At 43.4% G+C, this 26,287-nt stretch overlaps 1 protein-coding gene across 1 annotated transcript in view; it reads right to left on the bottom strand.

Annotated features, from left to right (window-relative positions):
• Positions 1-25,776, bottom strand: part of HEG1 (heart development protein with EGF like domains 1) — a 106,199-nt gene extending 80,423 nt beyond the window's left edge. The window contains exons 1-3 of the mRNA XM_049785532.1: positions 25,767-25,776; positions 10,074-10,239; positions 8,631-8,818 (exon numbers count right to left, since the gene is read on the bottom strand). Coding sequence (XP_049641489.1) covers positions 8,631-8,818; positions 10,074-10,239; positions 25,767-25,776 — 364 coding nt within the window. The remainder of the gene's footprint in view (positions 1-8,630; positions 8,819-10,073; positions 10,240-25,766) is intronic.
• Between the last annotated feature and the right edge of the window lie 511 nt (positions 25,777-26,287).

Below are 26,287 nucleotides of genomic sequence, written 5' to 3'. Positions count from 1 at the left end.
CATAGAGCCAGAAGTAACCCCTGAGCGCTGCCAGATGTGACCCAAAAAACAAACAAACAAAGTAAAAGGTAGAAGAAAGGTGCTTTATTTTAAAATCTAAGATAGTACAAGAGTTCAGGCATTGACTTTGCAAATAGTCGAACCTCAGTGCCGTGTATAGTTCCCTAAACAGCACCAGAACTGAACCAAGTACTGAGCCAGAAATCATCCCAGAACACTGTGGGAAGCAGCCCCAGATTGCCCCACACACAAATAAAAATTCAATTAAAACAAAATGCCCAATGACAAACGGGATGAGTGAGATCAATAGCGTCCTACAAAATTGATGAAAGTGTCATTCCATGTTTGGTGACCCAAGGGCAGCTTAGTCTGAGATAGTACTGCAAGTGTGCTTTCTACTTATTCCTCCCACATTTGCATCTGAACTTATTTGCCCCTTTCACAATCATTTTTTCAATCACTGTGGTTTCCCCATGTGTTGGGCCTGAACCAGTTCTACTTCCCACTTTCCCTTCTTCTCATCATCCCACAATCCCCTCTTCTCATCATTCATTGGTTTCAAAAATCCCTATCCCAGCTCCTAACAGAATGTCCAACCACCTAGCCATGCTTCTCTTGCCCTGAGTGACCCTGCCTGCCTTGTTTCCAACCCTGAAACCTCCTGCTCTAGACAGCCTCAAAGAGTTTGCATAGGCTAAGTCCTTTGCTTGAAAGGTTCCCTCCATTAAACCAGAGAGATACCATGAGCGTCCAAGATGAGAAGTAGTATGGCATACACAACAACTATTTCCTTGTCTCCTTTTCAGGGTTCAAAGCAGGAGAGGAGCTAGAGGAGGTCAGAACTGGGTAAGTCAGGCCTGTGGGCGCTATAGCCCAGGAGTCTGGGGTTTATTCCAAGTACAAAGCCCTTGGAGGATTTTCTAAGGAAGGTGACCTGAATTACATTCTAAGAAGATGATTCTGGCTTGTGTAAGCAGAGATTAGAGGGAAAGGATGAACATGACCAAGGGCACCAGGGGAGGGAAAACCCAAGGAGACCAAGAGAACAGATCTGTGAAATTCTGGAAGAAGAAACAAGTGGGAGAAAGAAACAAAAGATGGAAGGGTGCAGAGGGTGCGAAAAGTAGGGATGGGAGGACGGCTTCTAGCTTTCTCACTTGAATCAATCAGAGGACAGTGTTACACATTCCTGACACCAATAACAGGTGCAGGGTGGGTAACTTAGGGGCTTGTTCTCTATATCACTGGCAAACATCACTGGCAGGGCAACCTCTGCCTTCTCTCACCTAGCTTCTTTCTGTGCTTGAAAAAGCCCCACTCATATCCCACAGCCTTCACACATTCCAGTTCTTTTCCTTTCCTTTTAAGGAAAACTTTTTTCTCCTGTTTGCAGGTGCCACACCCAAGTGGTACTGACTGTACTTAGGGATGATTCCTAGCAGAGCTCAGAAAACCATATGAAGTGCCAGGGACCCAAATGGGGTCAGCCATGTGCAAGGCAAGTGCCTTCCTTGCTGTATGTATGATCTCTGAAAAATTTTTAATTGTATTTTATTGAAACCATTGTGATTTACAAGGTCCTTCATAGATGGGTTTCAGATATACAATGGAATCAGAGCCAATCGCACCACCAGTGTCGATCTCCCTCCACTATGTTCCTACAGTGTATCCCATCACTACCCACTGGCTCCAGCCTATCAGTATAAGAGGCTCATTTGTGAATATTTTTAGTTCAAGTGGTGGACAATGGGGAAGGGATGCTTATGTGACAGCATACACATGCATTGTGTGAATAAGTATGCATGTGTGCATGTGTTTAGGCACATGTGTATGTGCTCATGTGTGTGCATATGCACAGTACAGGGCAGATAACCCAGGGCTGTCTCACAAGTGCCACATGCCTGTCTCCTTCCTTCTCCCTTTCAATGGGCAGATGCATGGCCACACTATACAGATACAGGTGCACACCAGACCTAAGGACCCTAAATAAATCATCTGCCAGCCTGCCTGCCCTCTGAGGCCTTCAAGCCTAGTAGACTCTCCAGGGTAGCCACTTTCCCTTGGGGCTCCCTGAATGCTCCCGCTCCCCTCACTTAGAGCTGCCTTCCTCCTTTCCCCTGGTCTCAACCCTCAGACCTCCCAGGCTCTGTGTGGCCCTGCCTCCTCCATACTTTAGCCTCTCTTCTCCACTGCCCTAGTATGAAAATACTCCCGCAGAGAAATCCTCATTGAGGGCCAAGTGGCCCTCTGAGTCACCCAGGGCCCCAACCCACCCTTCCTTCCTTACTAACCTGCCTTCCACTTCCACTTCCCACTGTCCTGCTCGCAGCCTTTCCCTCCCCCTGCATTCATTCTCCCCAGTCTCTGCATGGATGGACCAAGATTGAGTGAAGAAACATAGATATAAAAAAGAAAACTATGTTGCAGTCTCTGGAAAGGGGCAATGATAGCCTCTCCTACTCCTGGCAGGTTTCATGACACTGCCCCATGTAAGCATTCTCTAAGAGCATCTCCGATAATTTTCCACTTAGTGAATAATGAGAAGAGAGAGGACATAACTTGCTATCTTTTCTATAATACTTCATGCTTTACGTGTGCTCTTGCTTCCACTGTCTTAGTAGTTCTCATTACCAATGGATCATCCCTGCCCCCCCACACTAACCCTAGTTCCAAATTCCTTTTTCCAAAAAGGCAAGAGAAATGTGACATTTGTACCCCTATGTTCATTGTAGCACTATTAACAATAGCCCAAATATGGAAAGAGCCAGTTGTCCAAGAACCAATGACTGGATAAAGAAACTCTGGTGCATAAGCACAATGGAATACAACTCAGCTATAAGAAAAGATGAAGTCATGCAATTTGCTGCTACTCTAAATGGATCTGGGAATATCGTGTTGAGTGAAGTTAGTCAGGAAAGGGACAGACACAGAATGATCATTCATATATGGAATATAAAAAAAAAATAAAAGTAAGTAAGAGCTCAATCAATGGTCAAAGACAACAGAACCTGAGGACCGGTCTACAGAACTGAGCTTACCAAGAGAAAGATGGGAGTGGGGTGGGCTGAGGGGAACACTCTAGTGTGGAATAGGTGTTGGAATACTGTATGTACAAAGCCCTATCGTGACCAGTAGTGTAAATCTCAGTCTCTTAAATAAACAAAAGTAAAGAAAAAATATTGTAGAAGCAGGAGGGAGGAGCAGAGGAAGAGCAGAAAAGGAGGAACTGAAGAAGACCGTGTGAATCTAGACAGAATCCTTTCACTGATAAAGTATATCCGCCGCCTAAATTTGGCCATGGCCAATGTTCTAAATGAAATTCTGCCTCTTCCACTGGCCATGCATGCTAACCTTGCTAAGGCCTCTGTGTGTACCCCAATGCAAGGGAAGATACCTCCTCACAGGATTGTAGGTGGTATTGGGGGTAGAGGGTACCCCAACTGAGGAATGCCTATGGACACACCCAGGGCAAAGGAGTGCAAAGGCTGCAAGGCCCAAAGGAGACAGATGCCTTTTCTTCCTTTCTTCCTTGTGGCTCCCCTGTAAATTAGTTTTCAATGTCTCTAATAAAGGTTTTATTAATATATAATAGACAAAAAAAAGGTAGTAATCTACTTTCATACTTTAGTATTTAAAATTCAGGGTCCGGATGGAGCCAGAGTGATAGAGAGCAGTAGGGCAATTTGCCTTGCATGAAGCTGACCTTGGTTTGATCCCCGATGTCCCATATGGCCCTCAAGCCAGGAGCAATTTCTAAATGCATAGCCAGGTGTAGCCCCTCAGCGTCACTGGGTGTAGCCCAAAAACCAAAAAAAAAAAAAACAAAAACAAAAATTCAGGGGCTGGAGTGGTTGCACGGCAGTAGGGTGATTGCCTTTCACATGGCCAACCCAGGACAGACTCAAGTTTGATCCCCAGCAATATGGTCCCCCATGCCAGGAGCAATTTCTGAGTACAGAGCCAGGAATAACCCCTGAGCACCGCTGGTTATGGCCCAAAAACCAAAAATAAAAATAATAATAAACAAAATTCAAGGTACAAGGTACTCAAACTATTGATAATTATGTAATATTTATTTATATCACCTCTAGATTGTATGCTTCTTGAGCACAGAGACTATGACTTAAATATTTTTCACTATCACCCAGCAAAATTTAACAATGATCTTTTTTTGGGGGGGGAGTCACACCCGGCAGCGCTCAGGGGTTACTCCTGGCTCTCTACATTCAGAAATCACTCCTGGCTGGCTCAAGGGACCATACAGGATGCGAGGATTCGAACCACCGTCCTTCTGCATGCAGGCAAACACCTTACCTGCATGCTATCTCTCCAGCCTCAACAATAATCTTGAATAATTTTATTTTTCATTTAAAAAAGGGAGGGAAGTGTGGCTTTTAAAAACACACATTGCAGATTATCCCTTCCCCCAAACCTCTCCATCAGAGCAAATAGACTTCTCAGTGGAGAGACAGTGTAATCTGAAGAAGACCAATCCCCTATCAGGAAAGGCTGCACTGGGGGGGCGGGGGGGAGGGAGGAGTAGAATGGCTGAAGGGTGACAGAGTGACAACTAGGCAGTTTTGTAGAGGCTCAGAAGGGCTGGGCTGCCTGCGCTTCCTCTCCTCTAGAGATCTGCATTCTTCTAAGATTATTCTTCCTGGAGCTGCTGCTCAACTACCCAACATCATTTCCCTTTTGGGTGGGAAAGTTCTTTCCCTCCATAGCCATTTTCCTAGTGACTAAAGTCATTCCACCCCTCTCATGTGCAGAGAGCACCATGAAAGCAAAAATAAAGGCTTATATAAAACACTCAACTTAGAACTCTGGCTCGGAAGCCCAGACTGGTCAAAGTAACACACCAAGAGAAAAAGAAAACCTCAGGACCCAGTATCCTCTCTTGTGACCAGCAATGAACTTCAACTGAACATCCAACAGAGTAACAGGTGGGCTCAAAATCAGAACTCTTGGGGCTGAAGAAATAGTACAATAGATAAGACATTGCCTTGCACACCTAGGTCCTCTCTCTGGCATTCCATATGGCCCCCCGAAACACTGCCAAGAGTAAAGAGTGATCCCTGAGCACAAAGTCAGGAGTAAGTCCTAAGCACTGCCAGGTGTGGTCCAAAAACAAAAAATAGAAAAAAAGGAGAGGACTCTTGGCTTTTCAAATAGAGATGGAGGGAGAGTTCTGTCTGATGTAGTTAAACTACACAAAAGGAACCAACAACAGAGAGAAACTCAAACTAACCAAGAGGAGGAAAAGGACTGGAAATGGCCTAATGGGTTTCTGTTGTGCATCCCAGGTATTTTTGGAAACCCAGGTCATGAAGCCAAGACACTGACAAAACCCCCCTATACCCTTGGCTGAACCCTAGAAGCAGCAAGAGCTGCAGATAGCATCCCCAACATCCCCCAAGAAGCACATTAGTTGTCAGTCCCGTTAAGTCAGCTCACTGCCAGTATTTTCCTCTCTTCCCCTTCCAATGTTGGAAGGGACTTCTACAGGAGTGCTGAGAAGTGGCTACAAGGCAGATAGTGTGGGTTGCAGGGCCTCCATGGGCCCTGTCAGTTTGAGACTTTGCTGTCTTGGGAAATAACTGCTTGAACCTGGTGGCCCAAGAATGCAGAGATCAATCAATCAATCAACATAGTAACCTCAGACTTGCAGAAATCCCCAAAGCTCGTTCTCTTGTTCTTTATTTCATTCTCCACTAAATGATATACTATTAGGGCCAGATACCAGAGAGCAAAAGTCATGCCTGGTCTTCAGCCACGTAAGTAGTTTCTGCAACTCATCTTATGACAGCCCACTTATTTATTTTATTTTATTTTATTTATTCATCTCTTCTAATCATTCTAACATTCTGAGAACAGTGAGCCAATCAAAGCTCCTTGGGAGCTCTTTGTGGAAACACCAGGAGAACGCTCCCTGAATTTGGGACTTTCCAACACAGAAGAGACATGGTCTTTACAGTGATGTCTCCTGGCGCCTCCTTCATTCTCACCTACCCAATGAATTAAACCTGGAGGAAAGGTTCTGGAGAGCCAGATCTAGTATGTACACTGCCACCCCTCTGAGTTATTCTGAGTAAATAGAGATCAGGATAAAGACCTTTCTAGGAACAGATGGGTCTCAACTTCTCCCCTATTTCTGTAACATAAAGCTCTCCAGGATCTGTGGGGATTCCCAGCCCTAAGAGAAGGAAGGATGCTCATGTAATAGGCTCATCTTCCTAGGGTCCCCCAGCATTCTGCCATTCAACACCCTAGTAAGATGAGGCTCTGAGGCTAAGAGAGTCTGAAGACCAGCCAAAAAAAGCTGTCCTTTAATCCCAGGTTCTCCTCCCAACATCTGCACCCCAAGATCTATTTAGAAAGCTCCCCAAGCCGGAGAGATAGCCTGGAGGTAGGGCGTTAGCCTTACATCCAGGACAGTGGTTCAAATCCCGGCATCCCATATGGTCCCTCATGCCTGCCAGGGGTGATTTCTGAGCACAGAGTCAGAAGTAACCCCTGAGCACTGCCAAGTGTGACCCAAAAGCCAAAGAAAAAAAGAAAGCTCCCCAAATCCTACATTGTGTTCCCCAGTCATTGTAGTTCTCAATCACTGTTCTAATATGAGAAAGTCAGGAAACATTCTGTTTTATGTTCTTCTATGTTTTATTCCTTCCCGTGGAACTTCAAAACAATGGAAGTCATCTACACTCGGGGTCCCTGTGGGTGTGTCTTTCTCCTCTCCCTTTCCTTAATGTTTCTCAGCTGAGCACCAGAGATTGAGAAATTCCTAAGGACAATACGTTTCATAGTAACAAGTCAACAGATGTGGAGTTAAGTTTTTATTAGGGACCTATTTTTTTTTAACTTTTTTTAATTACTAATTCTTCCTAGTTCTTTTGGTTTCAGGCTGTGCTCAGGGCTTACTCCAGTCTCTGAATCACTCTGATGGTGGTGCCTGAAATAAAACCCAGATGGGCGATATGCAAAGCAAGTGCCCTTAACTTCTCTTAATGAGGTGAAGAATCCCCAGGTTTAGTGAAACACTCATGCACATAACTAAAGTTTGTGTGACAAGACACGTCAGTGACCTGACCATTCCCTGGGAATGCAATCTTTGCCACCTTCACCCAAATGCCACATCTATGCCTAGCGTGGCAGGCAAAACCCTGCTTCTCTCCAAGATAACCCTGAAAAGACGAAAGCAAAGGCTGCCACCAGTACAAAGCATCTTCAGCTATTTTTACTTTCCTTTTGTCCCAAGGTCACTAGGGAGCTACTAGGAAGTCAGGGATCATTGCTTCCATTTCACAGATGAAGAGACTGAGCTCAAAAGAGGGGCCATTCCCCAGAGGTCACAATGGGGGTAATGGCTGGAATTCCACTCATTCCTTAGTGTTTCTTCCAGATCTAAAGAAAAAAACTGGAATAGGATGAAAGGCTGGCTCTCTCTCTCTCTCTCTCTCTCTCTCTCTCTCTCTCTCTCTCTCTCTCTCTCTCTTTCTTCTCTCTCTTTCTTCTCTCTCTTTCTTCTCTCTCTCTCTTTCTTCTCTCTCTCTCTCTTTCTTCTCTCTCTCTCTTTCTTCTCTCTCTCTCTCTCTCTCTCTCTCTCTCTCTCTCTCTCTCTCTCTCTCTCTCTCTCTCTCTCTCTCTCTCTCTCTCTCTCTGTCCCTTCCTCCCTCTCTCCCTCCCTCCTCTCTCAGAGCAGGTTTTCCAATGACACCTTTGTCCTATACCTTATCCCCAGAATTTGAACCCTCAACTCGCGCATCAGATACTTCCTACCGTTAAGTCTCTCTGTAACTGTGTTATGAGGACCATTTCTGCGTCCATCTGAAAATATAAAAAGGAATGGAATACTGGGGCCGGAGCAGCTAGTGGGCATCACCACCAAGACCCGAGGAAGGAGAAGGCTTTGACTTTTAAGGGAAAGAGTGTAAGGGTACCCCCAAGAAAGCAAGGTAACACACACACACACACACACACACACTAGAGTTTTAAGGGAAAGGGTGTCACCACCAAGACCCGAGGAAGGAGAAGGCTTTGAATTTTAAGGGAAAGAGTGTAAGGGTACCCCCAAGAAAGCAAGGTAACACACACACACACACACACACACACACACACACACACACACACACACACACACACTAGAGTTTTAAGGGAAAGGGTGTCACCACCAAGACCCGAGGAAGGAGAAGGCTTTGAATTTTAAGGGAAAGAGTGTAAGGGTACCCCCAAGAAAGCAAGGTAACACACACACACACACACACACACACACACACACACACACACACACACTAGAGTTTTAAGGGAAAGGGTGTAGGGGTACCCCAAGAGAGCAAAGTTTTCTTCCAGGAAGAAAAGGTGGGTGAGGAGGATGCTAGAAACACACACACATACACACAAACACACACACATACACACACACACACACACACACACACAACCACACATACACATACACACACAAACACACACGCACAGGCCAAGAGCACAGCCTCCACCCATCCGCTGTCCGCCCACCCTCGGGGTCCCACTCGCACCCGGGATCCACAAGGGGAAGAAGATGCTGCTGCCCAGGGACGCGCCCACGCCCGCAGCCCGCAGCCCGGGTCTGGCCAGGCTCCCCCACTCACCCGCGCCCGCACCTCCGGGGTTCGGGCCGCTCGCTCCGGGGGAGGCGGACGGCGGCAGCGAAAGCAGCAGCAGCAGCAGCAGCGAGGCCATGGTGGCGGCGTTCACATCACACGGCCGCCCGGCTCCGGGCGCGGGTGCGAGGCAGCGGACGGCGGGGCCGGCGCGGCGGGAGAAGCAGCGGGGCCCGCTTCAAAAGTTCTGGGGCGCAGCGGGCGGAGGCGGCCCCGGCGCCGCTCGGTGCTAATTGAGCCCGGGCGGGTCGCGGCTCGGCGCGGCGGGCCGGCGGCTCCTCCTCGGGCTGACATCACCGGCCCCGGGGCGGGGAGAGGCCAGGAAAAGGGCGGGCACGGGCCACGGGGTGATGCTACCCGCACCTACCCACCCACCCCAGGAGGAACCGAATCTCCAAAACCGGGGGCCAGAATTGCCCGACTCCTTACACGCACCGAAACAGGCGCGAAGTGGGTGCTGGGTGTAGGCTTGGCACTCGTTTCCCACCACCCCCCAAGTGCTTTAACTTTATGAAAAAAGGAAAATCACACCCCCAGCCGGCTTGGTGAGGCCTTAAGTGATTTGCATTGTCCCCCATAAACATCCCCCAACTTTGCTCTCTTGGGAGTATCCCTACCCCCTTTCCCTTAAAACTTAGTGTTTTGCATTGCTCCCCCAAAAACATCCCCCAACTTTGCTCTCTTGGGAGTACCCCTACACCCTTTCCTTTAAAACTTAGTGATTTGCATTGCTCCCCAAAAAACATCCCATATGGTCCCCCGAGCCTGCCAGGAGCAATTTCTGAGCATAGAGCCAGGAGGAACCCCTGAGCACTGCCGGGTGTGACCCAAAACCAAAAACAAAACAACAACAACAACAAAAATCCCCAACTTTGTTCTCTTGGGAGTATCCCTACACCCTTTCCCTTCCAGGGGTCTCAAACTCAATTTACCTGGGGGCCACAGGAGGCAAAGTCCGGGTGATCCATGAGTGCAAAGTTAGTAGTAAGCCTTGAACTTTGGGGGGTGTGACCCAAACAACTAAAACAAAACAAAACAAAACAAAACAAAAAGATTCCTCTAGGTTAGGGCAGGGCCACAAAATGTTGTATGGAGGGCCGCAAACGGCCTGCCCTGCGGGCCTTGAATTTGAGACCCCTGCAAGCCTTCCAGGCAACTCTCCCGCCTCGGAGATGATGCCCGCTAGCTGCTCCAGTCCCAATATTCCTTTTTTTTCCAGATGGATGCAGAAATGGTGCACACAATACAGTTACAGAGGGACTTTCTGGTAGAAAGTAACTAATGCTTGAGTTGAGGATTCAAGCCCTGGGGATGATGTATAGGACAAAAGGTGTCCTTGGAAAAATCCTCTGCTGGCCCAGGATTTACAGCTGGCCTGCCTCAGAGGCGTTCTGATGTCTTCCACTTCGCCTACTCTTATTTTCCCACTACAGCCTCTGGCCCACACCCGACTGCTGCAAAATTGTCACTACCTGGACACCCAATAAGGTCCCGGGATAAGGAAACCGAATGGAGCCAGTAGCTCCAGCAAACTCATCTTCAGGGCAAAGGGCTGCGGCAGGCCCAGAATAAACCCGCACTGAGATCACTGGGAAGCCTTCAGGGAAGAGATCCACAATTTGAGGGAACTTTTCAGATTCTGTTTGTTAAGACTTGTACAAGCTCCCAGTTGATTCTAGGGGCGAAGGAGAAGAGAGGGGCCAATATGAAAAAACAACTCACTCATGGTTCTGAAGATGGGACCCTGAGATTGATTGCTCTGTGAATCGCCCTGTGAGTGACTTCATTAACTGAAACCCTAATTCTGGATTTGCAATAATCTCAGCTGAACTCGGACTGGAGCAGTTTGGGGGATCTGTTGAGTTCGTCTGGGGATTCCTGTCTGACCATCAGATATTCAGAAAATTATGACTAAAAAATCTCCTGGTCAGACCATGTCTTCCCTCATCCACTACTCTTCTATTGCTGCCTCAGAGCACATCTGGGGGAACAGGGATGAGTAGAAAAATCACAGTGACTAGGACATCTGCCTATAGACCTAGGCCCCCCTCATAGGTGACTCAGTCCAAGCAAGCGAGACAACTGGCAGCAAACCTTAAGGATGTGCTGAGAAAACAAACTGAGCTCTAATGTGGTGTGAGGAATAGTGGTTAAGGTTCATAATGTTTAATACTTTCAAAGAAACACAGAACAAACCCCCCCTTTCCAGCACTCTCCCAGATCTAAGAAAGTGTCACCCTATAACTCCGTATAAGTGATTATCTACTCTGATGAACCCATCTCAACTCTGGATGCAGCCCTGTTTCCCAGATACAAGTCCCAACCTAGCGAACTGGCTGTGCTCAGAACTCTGGCTACTGCTGTTCCTGCCCTTCCAGTGAATATTCCACGTGGCAGGCTGCCCTCCCTGGCAACTGAGAAGGTAGATGGGGCTAGAGACTTTTTCAGGCTTCTTATGTGCAGTCAGAAATTCCACTAGAAAATCTGTCTTCACTAAGGAAGCAGACAGGCAGGTAGGGAAGGGCCCCCACAAAGCAATGAATCTCGGGATGTAATAAAATGAAAAGACAGGATTTGGAGGAGTTACTTCATCACTGATAAGTCTCATCTGGAGTCACTGCAGACCCAAAGACATGAATCCTCAAATGGGAGAAGCACAGGCAGAAACAGAGGCCAGAAAAAAAAATATATTAAAAAAGACCTTCAAGGACATACTGACAACCACCCTAGCAACAGGAATCTTACCTGGATAGAAAGTTCAGCATGGAACAGGTTGGGGAAATGCTCTAAAAGTCAACTTAGAACAAAAGAGGAGGCACATGTGTTGCTTGGGTACATGGTGCCTCAGGGACATGTACTGGGGTCTCTCCACCTTTGCAGAAGCCTGTGCTCTCTCTTCATTTATCAAAAACTGGGAGGCATCTCATTACCTAATTTGAAGCTCTACTGTAAAGCTATAGTGATCAAAACAGCATGGTATTGGAACAAAGATAGAGTTTCAGATCAATGAGTCAGAATAGAATATCGAGGGACAACCTCCCAAGTATATGGTCAATTAATCTTTGACAAAGGAGCCAAGAATTTTAAATGGAATAAAGACAGTCTCTTCAACAAATGGTATTGGAACAATTGGATAACCACGTGCATGAAATTAAACCTTGATCCATATCTCACACTTTACACAAAAGTCAATTCTAAGTAGATTAAAGTTCTTGAGATTAGATCCAAATCCATAAAGTTCACTGAGGACATAAGCAGAACACACCAACACAGACTTCAAAGAAATCTTCAATGATAGAATGCCAATGGCAAGAGCTATAGCATCACACCTGAATAAATGGGACTACATCAAACAAAAAAAGTTTCTGTATGACAAAAGAAACACATGCTAAAATTAAAAGAGAAAAAGTTTGCACTCAACACATCAAGTAAAGGTTTGATATACAAAGTACTCATAAAGGTTAACTCCAGAAAACCTAAAAACCCCATCAAAAAATGAGAAGAGGAAATGAATAGACACTTCTCTGAGAGAGACCAATAGATGGCCAACAGAGGCATGAAAAAATGATCATGACTTATCATTAGGGAAATCCAACTCAAGACAACAATGAGATGCCATCTTATACTAGTGAGAATGGCATGTATTAAAAATATTGGGAACAATCCTATTGGCAGGGATGTGGTAAGAAAGAACTCTCATCCACTGTTGGTGGGAATGCTGCCTAGTCCAACCCTTATGGAAAGTAGTATGGAGGGTTCTCAATAAACTCAAAATTGATCTACCATACAACCCCACAATTCTTCTTTTGGGCATCTATCCCCAGCACAGAAAAACATTCATCCAAAAAGATATGCACACCATTATTCACTGCAGCACTCGATACAATAACCAAGACTTGGAATTAACCTGGATGTCCAAAACCAGACAAGTGGATTATGAAGATGTGGTACATATATTCAGTGGAATACTACATGATGCAATCATGCAATTTTCAGCTGAATGGAACTGGAAGATGTTATGTTAAATAAAGTAAGCCTCCTAGAAGAAGGATAAATACAGAATGATATAACTTGTATGTGGTATTTGGAATAACTGCATGAAGGAATGCAATGGTCTAAATGGGAGTTGCCTCAAACACTCTTGGCCTCACAGTATAGCAAGGAGACAGAAAGAAACTAAGTGGAAAAGGAGAAACACAAATATGAAAGAACGGGGGCAAGGAGCCAAGCAATCTCAGGGGCATTGTAGTGTTATAAAAAGGACAGAACTAAATATCCAAGCTAAAGGGGCAACAACAATGGAATCAAGAGACCCAAACTTTAACAATCTAAAGTTAAAATGGGCTTATTATACTACAGACTGGGAGACAGGGGGAGTGGTATAGATTGCATTTGGGGAACATTAGCAGAGGAAGGTGGACATTGATGGTAGGATTGTCCCTGATGTCTAAAACCCAAGTATAAAGGACTTTGTAAATCACAATGGTTTCAATAAAATTAATTTTAAAAAAATAAAAGAAACTGTGTTTTTACTTTAATGCTTGTCTCCTCCTGAAATTCTGTTTTGTGTGGGAAGGCGATAGTCCTGAAAGGCCTGAGTAATGTCAAAGACTGGCTTTCATTTATGCATAGAGCAATTCCTCTCTCCAGCCTGAGTTCATGGCTTCCTGAGAGAAATCTCTCTCAGGTGGTGGTGATTAAGTCCTGTGCCAGGTAGAATAAGTAGACATCAGGTGCAGCTTGATGGGTTGTCTAGTGGGGCTAGTGGGACTGAACAGCCATGTAGGAGCTCATCACAGACTTTATCAGTCCTAGATCTACCTATCTGAGATAGGGAGAAATTAGTAGATTAGAGATTGCCTCTCTTCCTCACTTCACTTAAGTGTCCCCCAGGGATACTCACCAGCAACACTACTAAGACTAAAGAAGCAAGCAGTTACCTGCCAGTGTTCTCTTTTTCACGAACTATAGATCCCAATGGTCTCTGCAAGGGACCAGCCACTGATGAACAGGCCTGAAATAGGGATACTTAGAGGATTAAGAAAAAAGACAGCGGGCCCGGAGAGATAGCACAATGGCGTTTGCCTTGCAAGCAGCCGATCCAGGACCAAAGGTGGTTGGTTCGAATCCCGGTGTCCCATATGGTCCCCCGTGCCTGCCAGGAGCTCCTGAGCACCGCCAGGTATGGCCCAAAAACAAAAACAAAACAAAACAAACAAACAAAAAAGACAGCAATAAAAGAGAAAAGGCATAAATAGGGTCAAGGAACTCAAAGCCTCATAGATTGAGAGCTCAGACTGTCCTCCATATGCAATATTTATTGCTTAGAACTAGTAATCATCCGAAGTACAACTACTTTGGTCAAATGCCTATTTTAATCTGTACTAAATAGACTTATACATCATTGTGCTTTCTCTTACTAGGACAAATTCTTTGTGGTGGATTTTCTCAAGGGGAGATTATTTCAGAAGAAGCAGCAGATAGAGCAATTACAGGACCCCCACTGGGACAGCATTCCACCTACATTCTAAGTTGCTAGCACTCTGGATTTAAAAATCCCATAAACTACCCATCTTATTTGTCTCTTTTATCTAGTTCCCAACAGGTCTCTCCAATCTGCTCTCTGCCTTCTATGAGAAATAACAGTCCAGACAGGCTCAGAGGAACATATGGGATGCTGAAGATGGAACCCAGGTCAGTCATTTGCATGGCTGTAGGGCAGATGCCCTACCTACTGTACTATTGCTCTGGCTCCACAATTTTTTCTTTTCTAACTTCAAAAAAGAGAAAACAACATGGTGGAGTTAGAGACAGAAGTTTGGAAAGTATAAGCACCTTCAGGCCATGATTTTATCAGTTTCACATCTGTGAGCAAGCTTCAGTGTTCTCCTCTGTTGGGGACATTGGCCATGTTTCCTTTCCAGGATATAAAAATGCAGACAAGATGCTTGGTTCTCTCCAGTAGTTTAGAAGAGTCCCTCCTGAATATCTAAGGGAATAAATGAGATGTTCTGTAATCCAGGCGAATTCTAGAAGTGTATTAAGCTGAAAGAGAACAGTGTGGAAAACAGCTCTGTCCAAATTCCCAGGCAGAGTTAGGGGTCAGGCCTTGCAGAATGGACTACCATTGTAAGGCTAAAACTGGGGAGCTGAGGGGGGGGGGCAGAATGATAGCATAGCAGTAGGGCATTTGCCTTGCATGTGGCTGATCCAGGATGTACTTGAATTTGATCCCCGGCATCCCATATGGTTCCCCCAAGCCAGGAGCAATTTCTGAGCACATACCAGGAGTAATGCCTGAGTGTCACCAGGTGTGACTCCAAAACAATATATATATATATAAAGTTGGAGAGCTGGAGTGATCGGTGAAAGAAGAGAAAGAAAGGGGTGAAGAGGGACTGTTTAGAAAGAAATTTGAGCTAATGATTGAACTCTGAATTCAAGTAAAAAATTCTTGGACAAGGAGATATAGAGTTCAGAGATTCAAGATTGTATAGAGAGTAACAATTTACATAATATGTTGATGGATATAGATGAAGAAAGGGAAGCAGCATCAAAGGTTCCTGAGTGTCTGGCTTCCATAATTAGAAGGGCAAGGCCACCATTTACAAGGAAAAGCGAGGGCTGAAAAATAGATCTTTGAGGTCAAGGTCCTTAATTGTCTTGGACCTCAGTCTAGGGTGACTCTAACATCCAAGTGGCAATGTCCAGGGTGCTTTTAGATCTGGGAGGAAGTTTGAAACCTAAATCTGCATCACAACAATGATTTCAGGGAAGAATTGGAGTACCGTAAGTGAGGAGAGTTGAGTCCTGAGGATATACCTGCAGAGTCTGGGGAGAGGAGGGCCTAGTCTGAAATAAGACTGGAAAGGAACTACAGACAAGCAGAAGAAAGTCCCAGAGCAGATTATATCCCTGGAGCAAATGGAAAAAGATTGTGGGTAAGAGTTTGTAATGCTTGGGAAAGTAGTATAGAAGCTCACTAACCTCAACAATGGAAAACATAACACAGAAGTTTCAACTAGCAGCAAATAGCTCAGTTAAATCCTCAGACAATGACTTTAATAACACCTCAGACAATGGCTTTTACTGAACTATTTTTTGATAATTCCACCTACCATTTTGTTGCAACAGCAATATAAAATTAATTATTTTATGCCTGCCAAAGGGGTAGGCTTGTGTGTTGGATAGGAAACAGGGGACAATGATGGAGAAAAGGTCACAGTGATGATGGGATTGGTGTTGGAACACTGAATGCCTAAAATAACTGAATTATGAATAGTGTTATAAACCATGGTGTTTAATGTATAAAGTTAAGGGGGGAAAGTTAAAAAATTGTTAAACATAGTTTTAAAAGTTTTTTAAAAAGTTATAAAGTTAAGGGGCCAGAGAGATAGCATGGAGGTAAGGCGTTTGCCTCCCATGCAGAAGGTCGGGGGTTCGAATCCCTGCATCCCATATGGTCGCCTGAGCCTGCCAGGAGTGATTTCTTGAGCATAGAGCCAGGAGTAACCCCTGAGGGCTGCTGGGTGTGACCCAAAAACCAAAAAAAAAAAAAAAAAAAAAAGAGTGTGTGAAACTACTAAAGGTCAAGTGAGGTTAAAAGGAAATTGTTCCTTGGTTTTAGCAACTTCGGATGCAGTCACTGGTGGTGTTCCAAGGTAGTGACAGAAGCAGAAGGCTCTGGAACAAACTGGAGATCCAAGTAGTAAAGAAGTCAAGCTGGTAGAGAAAACTTTTCTAGTTATTTTCCAGCTTTCAAGGGGAGGAGCAAGTCAGGATGTCAAGGATGGGTGAATGTAAGGTTTGGGAAATTTTCTTTGTTTTTAATGGGACATGGAAAGGATCTGTTTGGGAGGGAGAGAAGCAAAGATCAGAAACAGAAAAGATGGTAAACAGAACCAGTTTCTTAAGAAGCATGAGGGAAGAGAATTAAGAATGCAGATGTAGAGACAGGCCCTCAGAGAAGGAAGGGAGGAGAGGTGCATGGCATAGGGTCAAGTTTCCAGCTTGTTTTGAATTCTTGCCAAGAATTCCACAAGGTTATTGGCTGAGAGTAGAGGAACTGAAGATGTAGGTCCTGAGGGAGTTTAATTTATTTTTTAGGATTGAAAAAACTTTTGGTTATTTTTAAATGTGTTTATTAGGTTTGGGGACCACACCCAGTGGGATTCAGGGTCTGTGCCTGGCTCTCTTCAGTGGTCTAGGGACCATATTTTGTTCCAGGGATTGCACAGGAGTCCATCACATGTAAGGCAAGTACACTATCCTATATACCCTCTCTCCAACCTTGGGATTTGAAATTCTGAGGATTACAGGTGGATACATTTCCTAAAGCTGAGAAAACAGATGACTATGAGCTCATGGTCATGAGTTTGGCTTAAAATAATGAAATTAAGCCAGAGGTGAGTTCTGCTGGAAAGCACCTTGCATAGGTAAGGACTTGGGTTTGATCCTTGGCAAGAAAATGATTATGTTTCTCCTCTCAGAGCTACAGGCTGGAGGTCCTACTTCAAAGGGCCAGGATGTGCTCTCTCCCTCTGAGAGAAGATCTTTCCTTGTCCAGTTTGCTGTGTGGTCAGCCATGGTTCTGGCTTGGGAGACACCACACTGGTCTCAAATGGCCACTTTCCCTCTGTGCATGTCTGTGTCTCCATAGATTCCTCATGGCCTCCTTTAAAAAAGGTTGCTCTTATTTTAACCAGATGTCACCCACAAATATATTTTTTGATTGCTTGTTTTTGTTTGGGGGCCACATTTGGCATTACTCAAGAGCTACTTCCCAGCTTGGTGTTTGGAGGTTACTCCAGGCAGTGTACAGAGGACAATATGGTGGTACTGGGCATCAAACTTGGGCTTCACATAGACAAGACAAATGCTCTATTACAGAATCACAGCCATGACCCTAAAGATATCTTAAAATAAAGTTTAAGGAGGCCAGAAAGATATTACACATGACCGCAACTTGAATCCCCAGCACCATATATGTTCCTCCCCACAAAACTGCCAAGAGTAATTTCTGAGCACTGAACCAGAAATAAGCCCTGAGGGGCTTGATGTAGGGCACATGCTTTACATATGTGCCCTGATCACTGCCAGGTGTAATTCTCTAGTAATTCCTAGCCACGAATTACCACTGAGCATCCACAGGTGTGCTCTTCCCCCCACCCCACCCCCCCAAAAAAGAGAATAGTTAAAGAAAGAAATAGCCTCTGAGCATAGCCGGTGTAACTGAAAAACCAAAAAACAAATTTTGAAGCTAATCAATGAATTTCATGTTTAAGTTCTAGGGATTAGTCTGGAACATATCCTCTATGACATACAATCATAAGCATCACAGAGAGGTTTAGCAACAGTTGGAGTGAGAGAAATGGATTGCAACTCCCAGGCCCATCTAGATTCCTGGAGTACCACAGACAAGTCCCCACTTGCATGGCATCTAGATTCCTTAGCCTGGGAAGGAAGGGGGGTATCCTTTACCCTTTCCCTCTGGAGTGTTGATTATACTGGTCTCTTTTGCTGGTATAACTCCCTTCCTGTTCAGTCTCAATCTGTCCAGAGAGAGAAATATCCAGAAGCTTTGTAGAGAGAGGCAGTCACAGACTCTCATCCTATATGCAAATCCCCACTTGCTACACCTGCTCTTTTCTGTTCAGAGTGTCAGGAAGCAGAGCCACTGGGGATTTTGATGAAAGGGCTATTTTCTGACCTGAATGGAGTAAGGCACATCCCATTTGTTGCATGTCAAAAATGGTTTGGTTTTGTCCAGACAAAGCCAGGCCTGTGAGTAGGACCACAAGTTTGGGGAGTTTTTGCTGTACCTCCATTCCCTGGAGGGATAAGGTGAGCATATCCACATCTATATCTTGTCTACAAGTCTACATCTTATTCACATGTTTACATCTTGACCTGCCACCAACGGGCAAGTTCTCCTCCTTGGGCAGGAAGGCTTGCTCATGATTTGGCCAGACTCCAAAGCCTCATGTACAGAAATCCTGACTTCCAGATTACACAGCTTGGGGTGGGCCCTCAGATGACCTTCCGTCTCTTGTCTGCCCATCTCTGAGGACTATTCCATTCCAAACAACATTCCTCTGATAAAATCGGTTACATAGTGCAAACGTCAACTGGCCAGGAACATTTTCCGACGCAACAGGATTCTGATAAAGCATCTTATTTTGCAAAATATAAAAAAATAAAAACCAAAAACTTCCATCACAGAAAAAATCTTCCTCTGAGCAGGCAGGGAAATTCTTGGGATGCCAGAAACCTGGGCTGGAACAGAGGGAAATGAGCAGGAAGCCCGATGGTCAAATTTACTCTGTGAATCCAGGACCTGCAATCTCAGGCGCCATTCATCTGTTCATCTACCACCCATTCATCTAGCCACCCACTCACCCATCCATATGCCTGCCAATCAATCCATTCATCCACTATTTCAGCCATACATCCATATACCTTTCTATTCGTCCTTCATCTATCCATCCATTCATCCATCTACAACCCCTCCACCCATTATGTAATAAATCCATCCATTTATTTATCCATCCATCCATTCATCTGTCAGTATGCATTTGCTGAGCACCTCCTGGTGGGCCATAGGGCCAGTGTCCCTGGAAGGCAGTCTTCATGTGACTACAAAGTTCCTCCTGCCTGCTCAAGAACAACTATCAGGTGCACAAACCACTACTAAAACTCTTTGCTGCCCTCAGATTCCTCTCTGCCTCATTCTCTGAGACTTGGGTTTTCATCTTCCCCTCCACTCTGGAGGGGCTCCAGGGCTACTTTTGGCTCTGTGCTTTGAGGTCACTCCCAGAATACAAACATGCATTCCATCTATCTGTGCTATTTCCCTCTCATCTATTTTATATATTACTTCTGTTGGCATTATCTCCTCAAAATTTGTTTTCGGAAAGATGCTTTTTTTTCTGCCTTGCTGTACATCTCAGGCACCTTCCAGCCCATGTCTTTTTCTACCTCAACCGATATAATCTCTTTCTCTCTTTTTTTCACCAGGGTTTGAATCTAGGATCCCATGATGTGCAAGGCAAGTTCTTTACCACTGAGTTATATCTCTGACCCTTTTCCCAATCCTTTTATGATTTTTTTCCAATCAATTCATCAACACATTCTCCCCCTCTTATCTGTTTCTTCTCTTTAAAAAACTGTTATGAAGAAGAAAACTGTTATGAGTCAGAGAAATAGCAGAGAAAAAGGTTTCATCTTGCATATTAATGACTTCAGATCAATCTCAAGTCTCCAAAGCCCAACTAAAAATCACACCTGAGCATAGAAACCAGAACACTACTGGGTGCTTCCCCCTACAAAAGAATAATAAACTGCATGCAAAACTAAATTCATTTATTTTTCATAATAATATCTATATTTAAGCACTATTATTACAATCAAGTTTGTAGTTGGGTTTCAGTTATAGTAAAGAACAGCTTCCTTCACCAGTGCAACATTCCTATAACCAATGCCCCCATCTTCCTCCTCCCAAACCCCTTGCCTGTATTTGAAACAGGCATTCTATTTCTCTCACTCATTAACATTGTCATGGTAACATTGGTGATGGGAATATCACACTGGTGAAGGGAGGTGTTCTTTACATGACTGAAATCCAAGTACAATCATGTTTGTAATCAAGGTGTTTTTATTTTATTATTTATTTATTTATTTATTCATTGTTTTTTGGGTCACACCCAGCAGCGCTCAGGGTTACTCCTGGTTCAAACCTCAGAAATTGCTCCTGACAGGCTTTGGGATCATATGGAATGCCGGGATTTGAACCACCGACCATCTGCATGCAAGGCAAATGCCTTATTTCCATGCTATCTCTCCGGCCCCATAATCAAGTTGTTTAAATAAATATATTAATAAAAAAAACTCATATAGTTGTCAGTGTAGTTATTTCTCTAACTGCACTCACTACTCTTTGTGGTAAGCTTCATGGGCTGGTCCTTCCAGCCCTCATCTCTATTGTCTCTGGGGATTATACAATACTATCTTTTATTTCATTAAATCCCATAGACAAGTGAGACTATTCTGTATCTATCTCTCTTCCTCTGACTTATTTCACTCAGCATACTAGTTTTAATGTCCATCTATGTATAGGAAAATGTCATGACTTCATTTTTCCTGACAGCAGCATAGTATTCCATTGTGTATGTGTACCACAGCTTGTTTTAGCCACTCATCTGTTGTCAGGCATCTGGGTTGTTTCCAAGTTCTGGTTATTGTAAATAGCGCTGCAATGAATATAGATGTGCAGAAGGCATTTTTGTGTTGTGTTTTTGTATTCCCAGAGTATATTCCTAAGAGTGGAATAGCTGGATCATATGGGAGCTCAATTTCCAGTTTTTTGAAGAATCTCCATATTGTTTTTTATAAAAACTGGACTAGATGGCATTTCCCACCAGTAGTGAATGAGAATTTATTTTTCCCCACATCCCAACCAGCACTGATTATTTTTGTTCTTTGTGGTATGTGCCAGTCTCTATAACATGATATGGTACCTCATTGTTGTTTTGTTTTGCATCTCCTGATAATTGGTGATGTGAAGCATTTTTTTCATGTGCCTTTTGGCCATTTGTATTTCTTCTTTGAGAAATTGTTCATTTCTTCTCCCCATTTTTTTGATTGGGTTAGATTTTTTTTTCTTGTTAAGTTCTGTCAGTACCTTGCATATCTTAGCTATTAGTCCCTTATCTGATGGATATTGGGTGAATAGTTTCTCCCATTCTGTAGGTGGCCTTTGCATTCTAGTCACTATTTCCTTTGAGGTGCAGAAGCTTCTCAGGTTAATATAGTCCCATCTGTTTATCTCTGCTTCCACTTGTTCAGACAGTACTGATTCCTCCTTGAAGATGCCTTTGGTCTCAATGTCATGGAGTGTTTTGCCTATGTGCTATCCTATATACCTTATGGTTTCAGGTCTGATATCAAAGTCTTTAATCAATTTAGATTTGACCTTTGTTCATGGTGTTAGTTGAAGGTCCAAGTTCACTTTTTTGTATGAGGATGACCACTTGTTCCAGCATCACTTGTTAAAGAGGCTTTCCTTGCTCTGTTTTGTGTTTCTTGCCTCTTTCTCAAAGATTAATTGGTTGTATGTTGGGGAACATTCTCTGAATACTCATTGTATTCCACTTATCTGAGGATCTGTCTTTATTCCAATACCATGCTGTTTTAATAATAATGCTTTGTTATACAATTTAAAGTTGGGGAAAGTGATACCTCCATCTTCCTTTTCCTTAGGGTTAATTTAGCTATTCGTGAGTATTTATAAATGAATTTCTATTGATATGATCATATGGTTATTTTTTCTTTTGTGGATACAGTGATTATGTTGAGTGATTTGTGGCTGTTAAACCATCCTTGCATCTCTGGAAAAAAACCTACTTGGTCATATGTATGATCTTCTTGATGAGGTGTTGGATCTTATTTGCTAGAATGTTCTTGAGGATCATTGCATTTGTGTTCATAGGGATATTGGTCTGTAGTTTACTTTTTTTGGAGCATCTCTGACTGGTTTTGGTATCAGGGTGATGTTAGCTTCATAAGAACTATTTGGGAGTGTTTCTGCTTCTTCAGTTTCATGAAAGAGCCTGAGATTGGTAATAGTTTTTGAAAGGCTTGAAAGAATTCCTTAGTGAATCCATCTAGACCTGAGCTTTTGATTACTATTTTAATTTTCTCAATAGTGATGGGTCTGTTTAAATATGCTAAATTATCCTGATTCAACTGTGGAACATTATAAGAACCCAAGAATTTATCTGTTTCTTCCAGGTTCTCTTGTTTCATGGCATAGACTTTTTCAAAGTAGTCTCTGATTACCCTTTGAATCTCTGTAGTATCTATAGTGATCTCCTCCTTTTCATTTGTAATCCGGTTTGTTAAGTTTCTCTCTCTCCCTTTCTTTTTTTCCTCTTTCTTTCTTTGTTGAGTTTTGCTAGTGGTTTTTCTATCTTGTTTATTTTTCCAAAGAACCAACTTTTGCTTTTATTGATCATTTGAATTTTTTTGTTTTCCACTTCTTTAATTTCTGCTCTAAGCTTCATTATTTCCTTCTGCCTGCCTATTTTTCATTTATTTTGTTGATAACTTTCTAATTTTCTAAGTTGTGTCATTAAGTTATTTATGTAGGCCCCTTCTTCCCTCCTAATGTGTGTTTGCAAAGCTATAACTTTTCCTCTTAGTACTGCTTTAGCCATGTTCACAAATTCTGGTAATTTGTGTCTTCATTTGCATTTGTTTCCAGGAATCTTTTTATTTCCTTTTAGATTTCATCTCTGACCCACCCATTGTTCATTAGTGAGCTGTTCAATTTCCAGATGTTAAATTTTTTCTCTGCATCTATTTGTAGTTCACTTCTTTTTTTTTTGTTTTGTTTTTGTTTTTGTTTTGTTTTTGGGCCACACCCGGCGGTGCTCAGGGGTTACTCCTGACTGTCTGCTCAGAAATAGCTCCTGGCAGGCACGGGGGACCATATGGGACACCGGGATTTGAACCAACCACCTTTGGTCCTGGATCAGCTGCTTGTAAGGCAAATGCCTCTGTGCTATCTCTCTAGGCCCTGTAGTTCACTTCTAACTTCAGTGCTTTGCGATCTGAGGAGGTAGTTTGTATAATTTCTATACTCTTGGTTTTATGGAGTTTTGTTTTATGGTCCAGCATGTGGTCTATCATGGTAATAGACCCATGTGCTCTGGAGAAGAATGTATATCCAGTTTTCGGGGGTTGGAAAGCCCAATATATATACATACATACATATATATACACTAGTCCAATTTCTTTCATTTCTCTTTTTAGAGCTAGTATATTATCGTTAGGTTTCATTCTGGTTGACCTATCAAGGGGTGACAGGGTGATGTTGAGGTCTCCCAACATTATTGTGTTGCTATTGATGTCTTCTTTCAGATTTGTTAACAATTGTATTAAATTTTTTTTTTTTTTTTGGATTTTGGGCCACACCCGGTGATGCTCAGGGGTTACTCCTGGCTACACGCTCAGTAATCACTCCTGGCTAGGGGGACCATATGGGACCCTGGGGATCAAACCGCAGTTTGTCCTAGGTCAGCCACATGCTAGGCAAATTCCTTACCACTGTGCCAATGCTCCAGCCCTCATCAATTGTATTAAATATTTTGCTGGTTCCTATTGGGTGCATATATGTTTAGGAGTGTGATTTTTTTCCTGTTGTACATACCCCTTGATTATTATGAAATGTCAATCTTTGTCCCTTATAACTTTTCGAAGTCTAAAGTTTGAGTCATCTGATATTAATATGGCCACTCCAACTTATAAGGGAATTGTATGCTTGGATGATTTTCCTCCAACCTTTGATTTTTGAGGCTATGTTTGTTCTGGTTATTCAGATGTGTTTCTTGTAGGCAGCAGGATGTTGGATTTGGCTTTTTGATCCATTTTGCCACTAAGTGTTTCTTTTTTTTTGGGGGGGGGGGTCATTCCCAGCAGTGCTCAGGGGTTATTCCTGGCTCTAAACTCAGAAATTGCTCCTGGCAGGCTCGGGGACCTGCCAGAATTCGAATATGGAATGCCAAGATTCGAACCACCATCCTGCTGCATGCAAGACAAGCGCTTTACCTCCATGCTATCTCTCTGATGCCCACTCTGTGTCTCTTTACTGGAATATTAATTCATTGACATTGAGAGAGATGATTGCCATAGGATTTAGTGTCACATTTATGTAGGAGTTTGGTGTGTCTTTTTGTCTGTCTTGTCTTAAAATATAGCTTTGTTTGTCTTTTAAGGCTAAATTTGAATCTGTAAAGTTTCTGAGCTGTTGTTTATCCATGAATCAATGTATACTTCCTTCAAATCTGAAAGAGAGTCGGCTGAATGTAGTATTCTAGGCAAAACATTTATTTCATTGCGTTTTGTCACTATACCCACTTTACCTTCTGGCCTTCTTAAGGGTTTCTTTTGACAGGTCTGCTGTAAATCTTAAGGACGCTCCTTTGAATGTACTTTCCCTTTTTGATCTTGCTGTTTTTAGTATTCTATCTGTATCTGTGGGATTCATCATTGTGACTAGGATGTATCTTTGGGTGCTTTTTTCTAAATCTCTTTTAGATGGTACTCTTTGGGCATGCAGGATTTGGTTGCATGCACTCTTTAATCTGGGGATTTCTCTGCATTGATTCCCTGGACTGATGATTCTTCATGTGGATTTTCTTCCTGGGTCTCTGTAACTTCAGTGATTCTTATGTTGTTTCTGTTCAGTTTATCAAATATTTTTATTTTCTTTCTTTCAGGTATTTGGTTGGGCCATACTCTGTGATGCTCAGGGATTTCTCCTGGCTATGTGCTCAGAAATTGCTCCTGGCTTGGGGGACCATATGGGACATTGGGGATCGAACCGAGTTCTGTCCTGGGTCAGCCACATAAAAGGCAAATGCCCTGCTGCTGCACCATCATTCTGGCCCCAAGTATTTCTATTTTCATCTGTTCACATTCTTCAAGATTTTTTTTCCATTGTCTGGTCATTTGTTTTCCAATATCTTTTATTATATGAAGTTGTTATGCATATCATCTTCCAGTTTACTGATTCGGTCCTCTGCTGCTGTTATTCTGTTGGAGAAGCTTTCCAGTGAGATTTTCATTTCACCTACTACATTTTTCAGTCCTGTTATTTCAGTTTTGAGGTTTCTGATTTCTATTTTCATATTCTCTTGATTCTTATTTGTGGTTCATTCAGCTCAATCTATGAACATCCTCCATATTTTTTCTAAACTCCTTATCTAAGAGGCTAAATAGGTAGTTGGCACTTTTGGGGGTCATCAGAGCTGCCATCTTAATTCTCTATGCATGGTGTTGGCCTGCTTTATTTCTCCATTGTTGTGTCTGTAGTGTGGTGCTTTCTGCATGTTGTGCTAGGGTGTATTGACTACAAGATGTATTTAGCTGTGGAGAGAGGGGAGAGGTTGGGCTCCTCTAGCTCCTTCATGGGAGGTTTAGTTCATCTCTAATTACATAGCTTCAGCAAAAGCTTCTGGGCAAGATTGGTCTCAAAACCCACAGCAGAGGGTCAAACAGCTGCAGCCGTTTGTAAGGCATTCAGCATTGATCAGGGTCCACCCTTCCTGAGCTGTTCCAGCTCACCTCCAAACATGCTTTCGCAGACACTTCTGGGGGCAGGGTAAGGTCAGAAAGTTGCAGCCACTTGTAAAGTGTTAAGCATTAATCAGGCTCCACCCTGAACTAAATTAATTTCAAGAAATACTTGTAGGGGGCTGGAGAGATAGGGTATTTGTCTTGCATGGAGAAGGACAGTGGTTTGAATCCCAGCATCCCATATGGTCCCCCGAGCCTGCCAGGAGTAACCCCTGAGCACTGCCATGTGTGACTCAAAAATAAAAAAAAAAGGAATACTTGTAGAATAAATTTTAATGTCTCTGTGGTTTGTTTTTAAAACTGATAGGCAGTGGGCAGAGATATCTCAAGTTCCTGAGTTTGATCCATTTTATCCCCACAATGCTCTAGCACTACTGTCAGTGACTTAAAAATACATGTGCACTTCCCTCTAGCCTGATTGTACCTATTTTTATAGATGACCACTCCCCAAAAGCAATTTGAGGACTCTGAGTCACTTCCAATTATGCTTAACTTAGGCATGCAAACAT

The sequence above is a fragment of the Suncus etruscus genome, chromosome 13, assembly GCF_024139225.1.
Source record: "Suncus etruscus isolate mSunEtr1 chromosome 13, mSunEtr1.pri.cur, whole genome shotgun sequence".
Taxonomy (NCBI): domain Eukaryota; kingdom Metazoa; phylum Chordata; class Mammalia; order Eulipotyphla; family Soricidae; genus Suncus; species Suncus etruscus.
The sequence above is the reverse complement of the archived record's forward strand: the minus strand, read 5'-3'. Positions and strand labels throughout refer to the sequence as shown.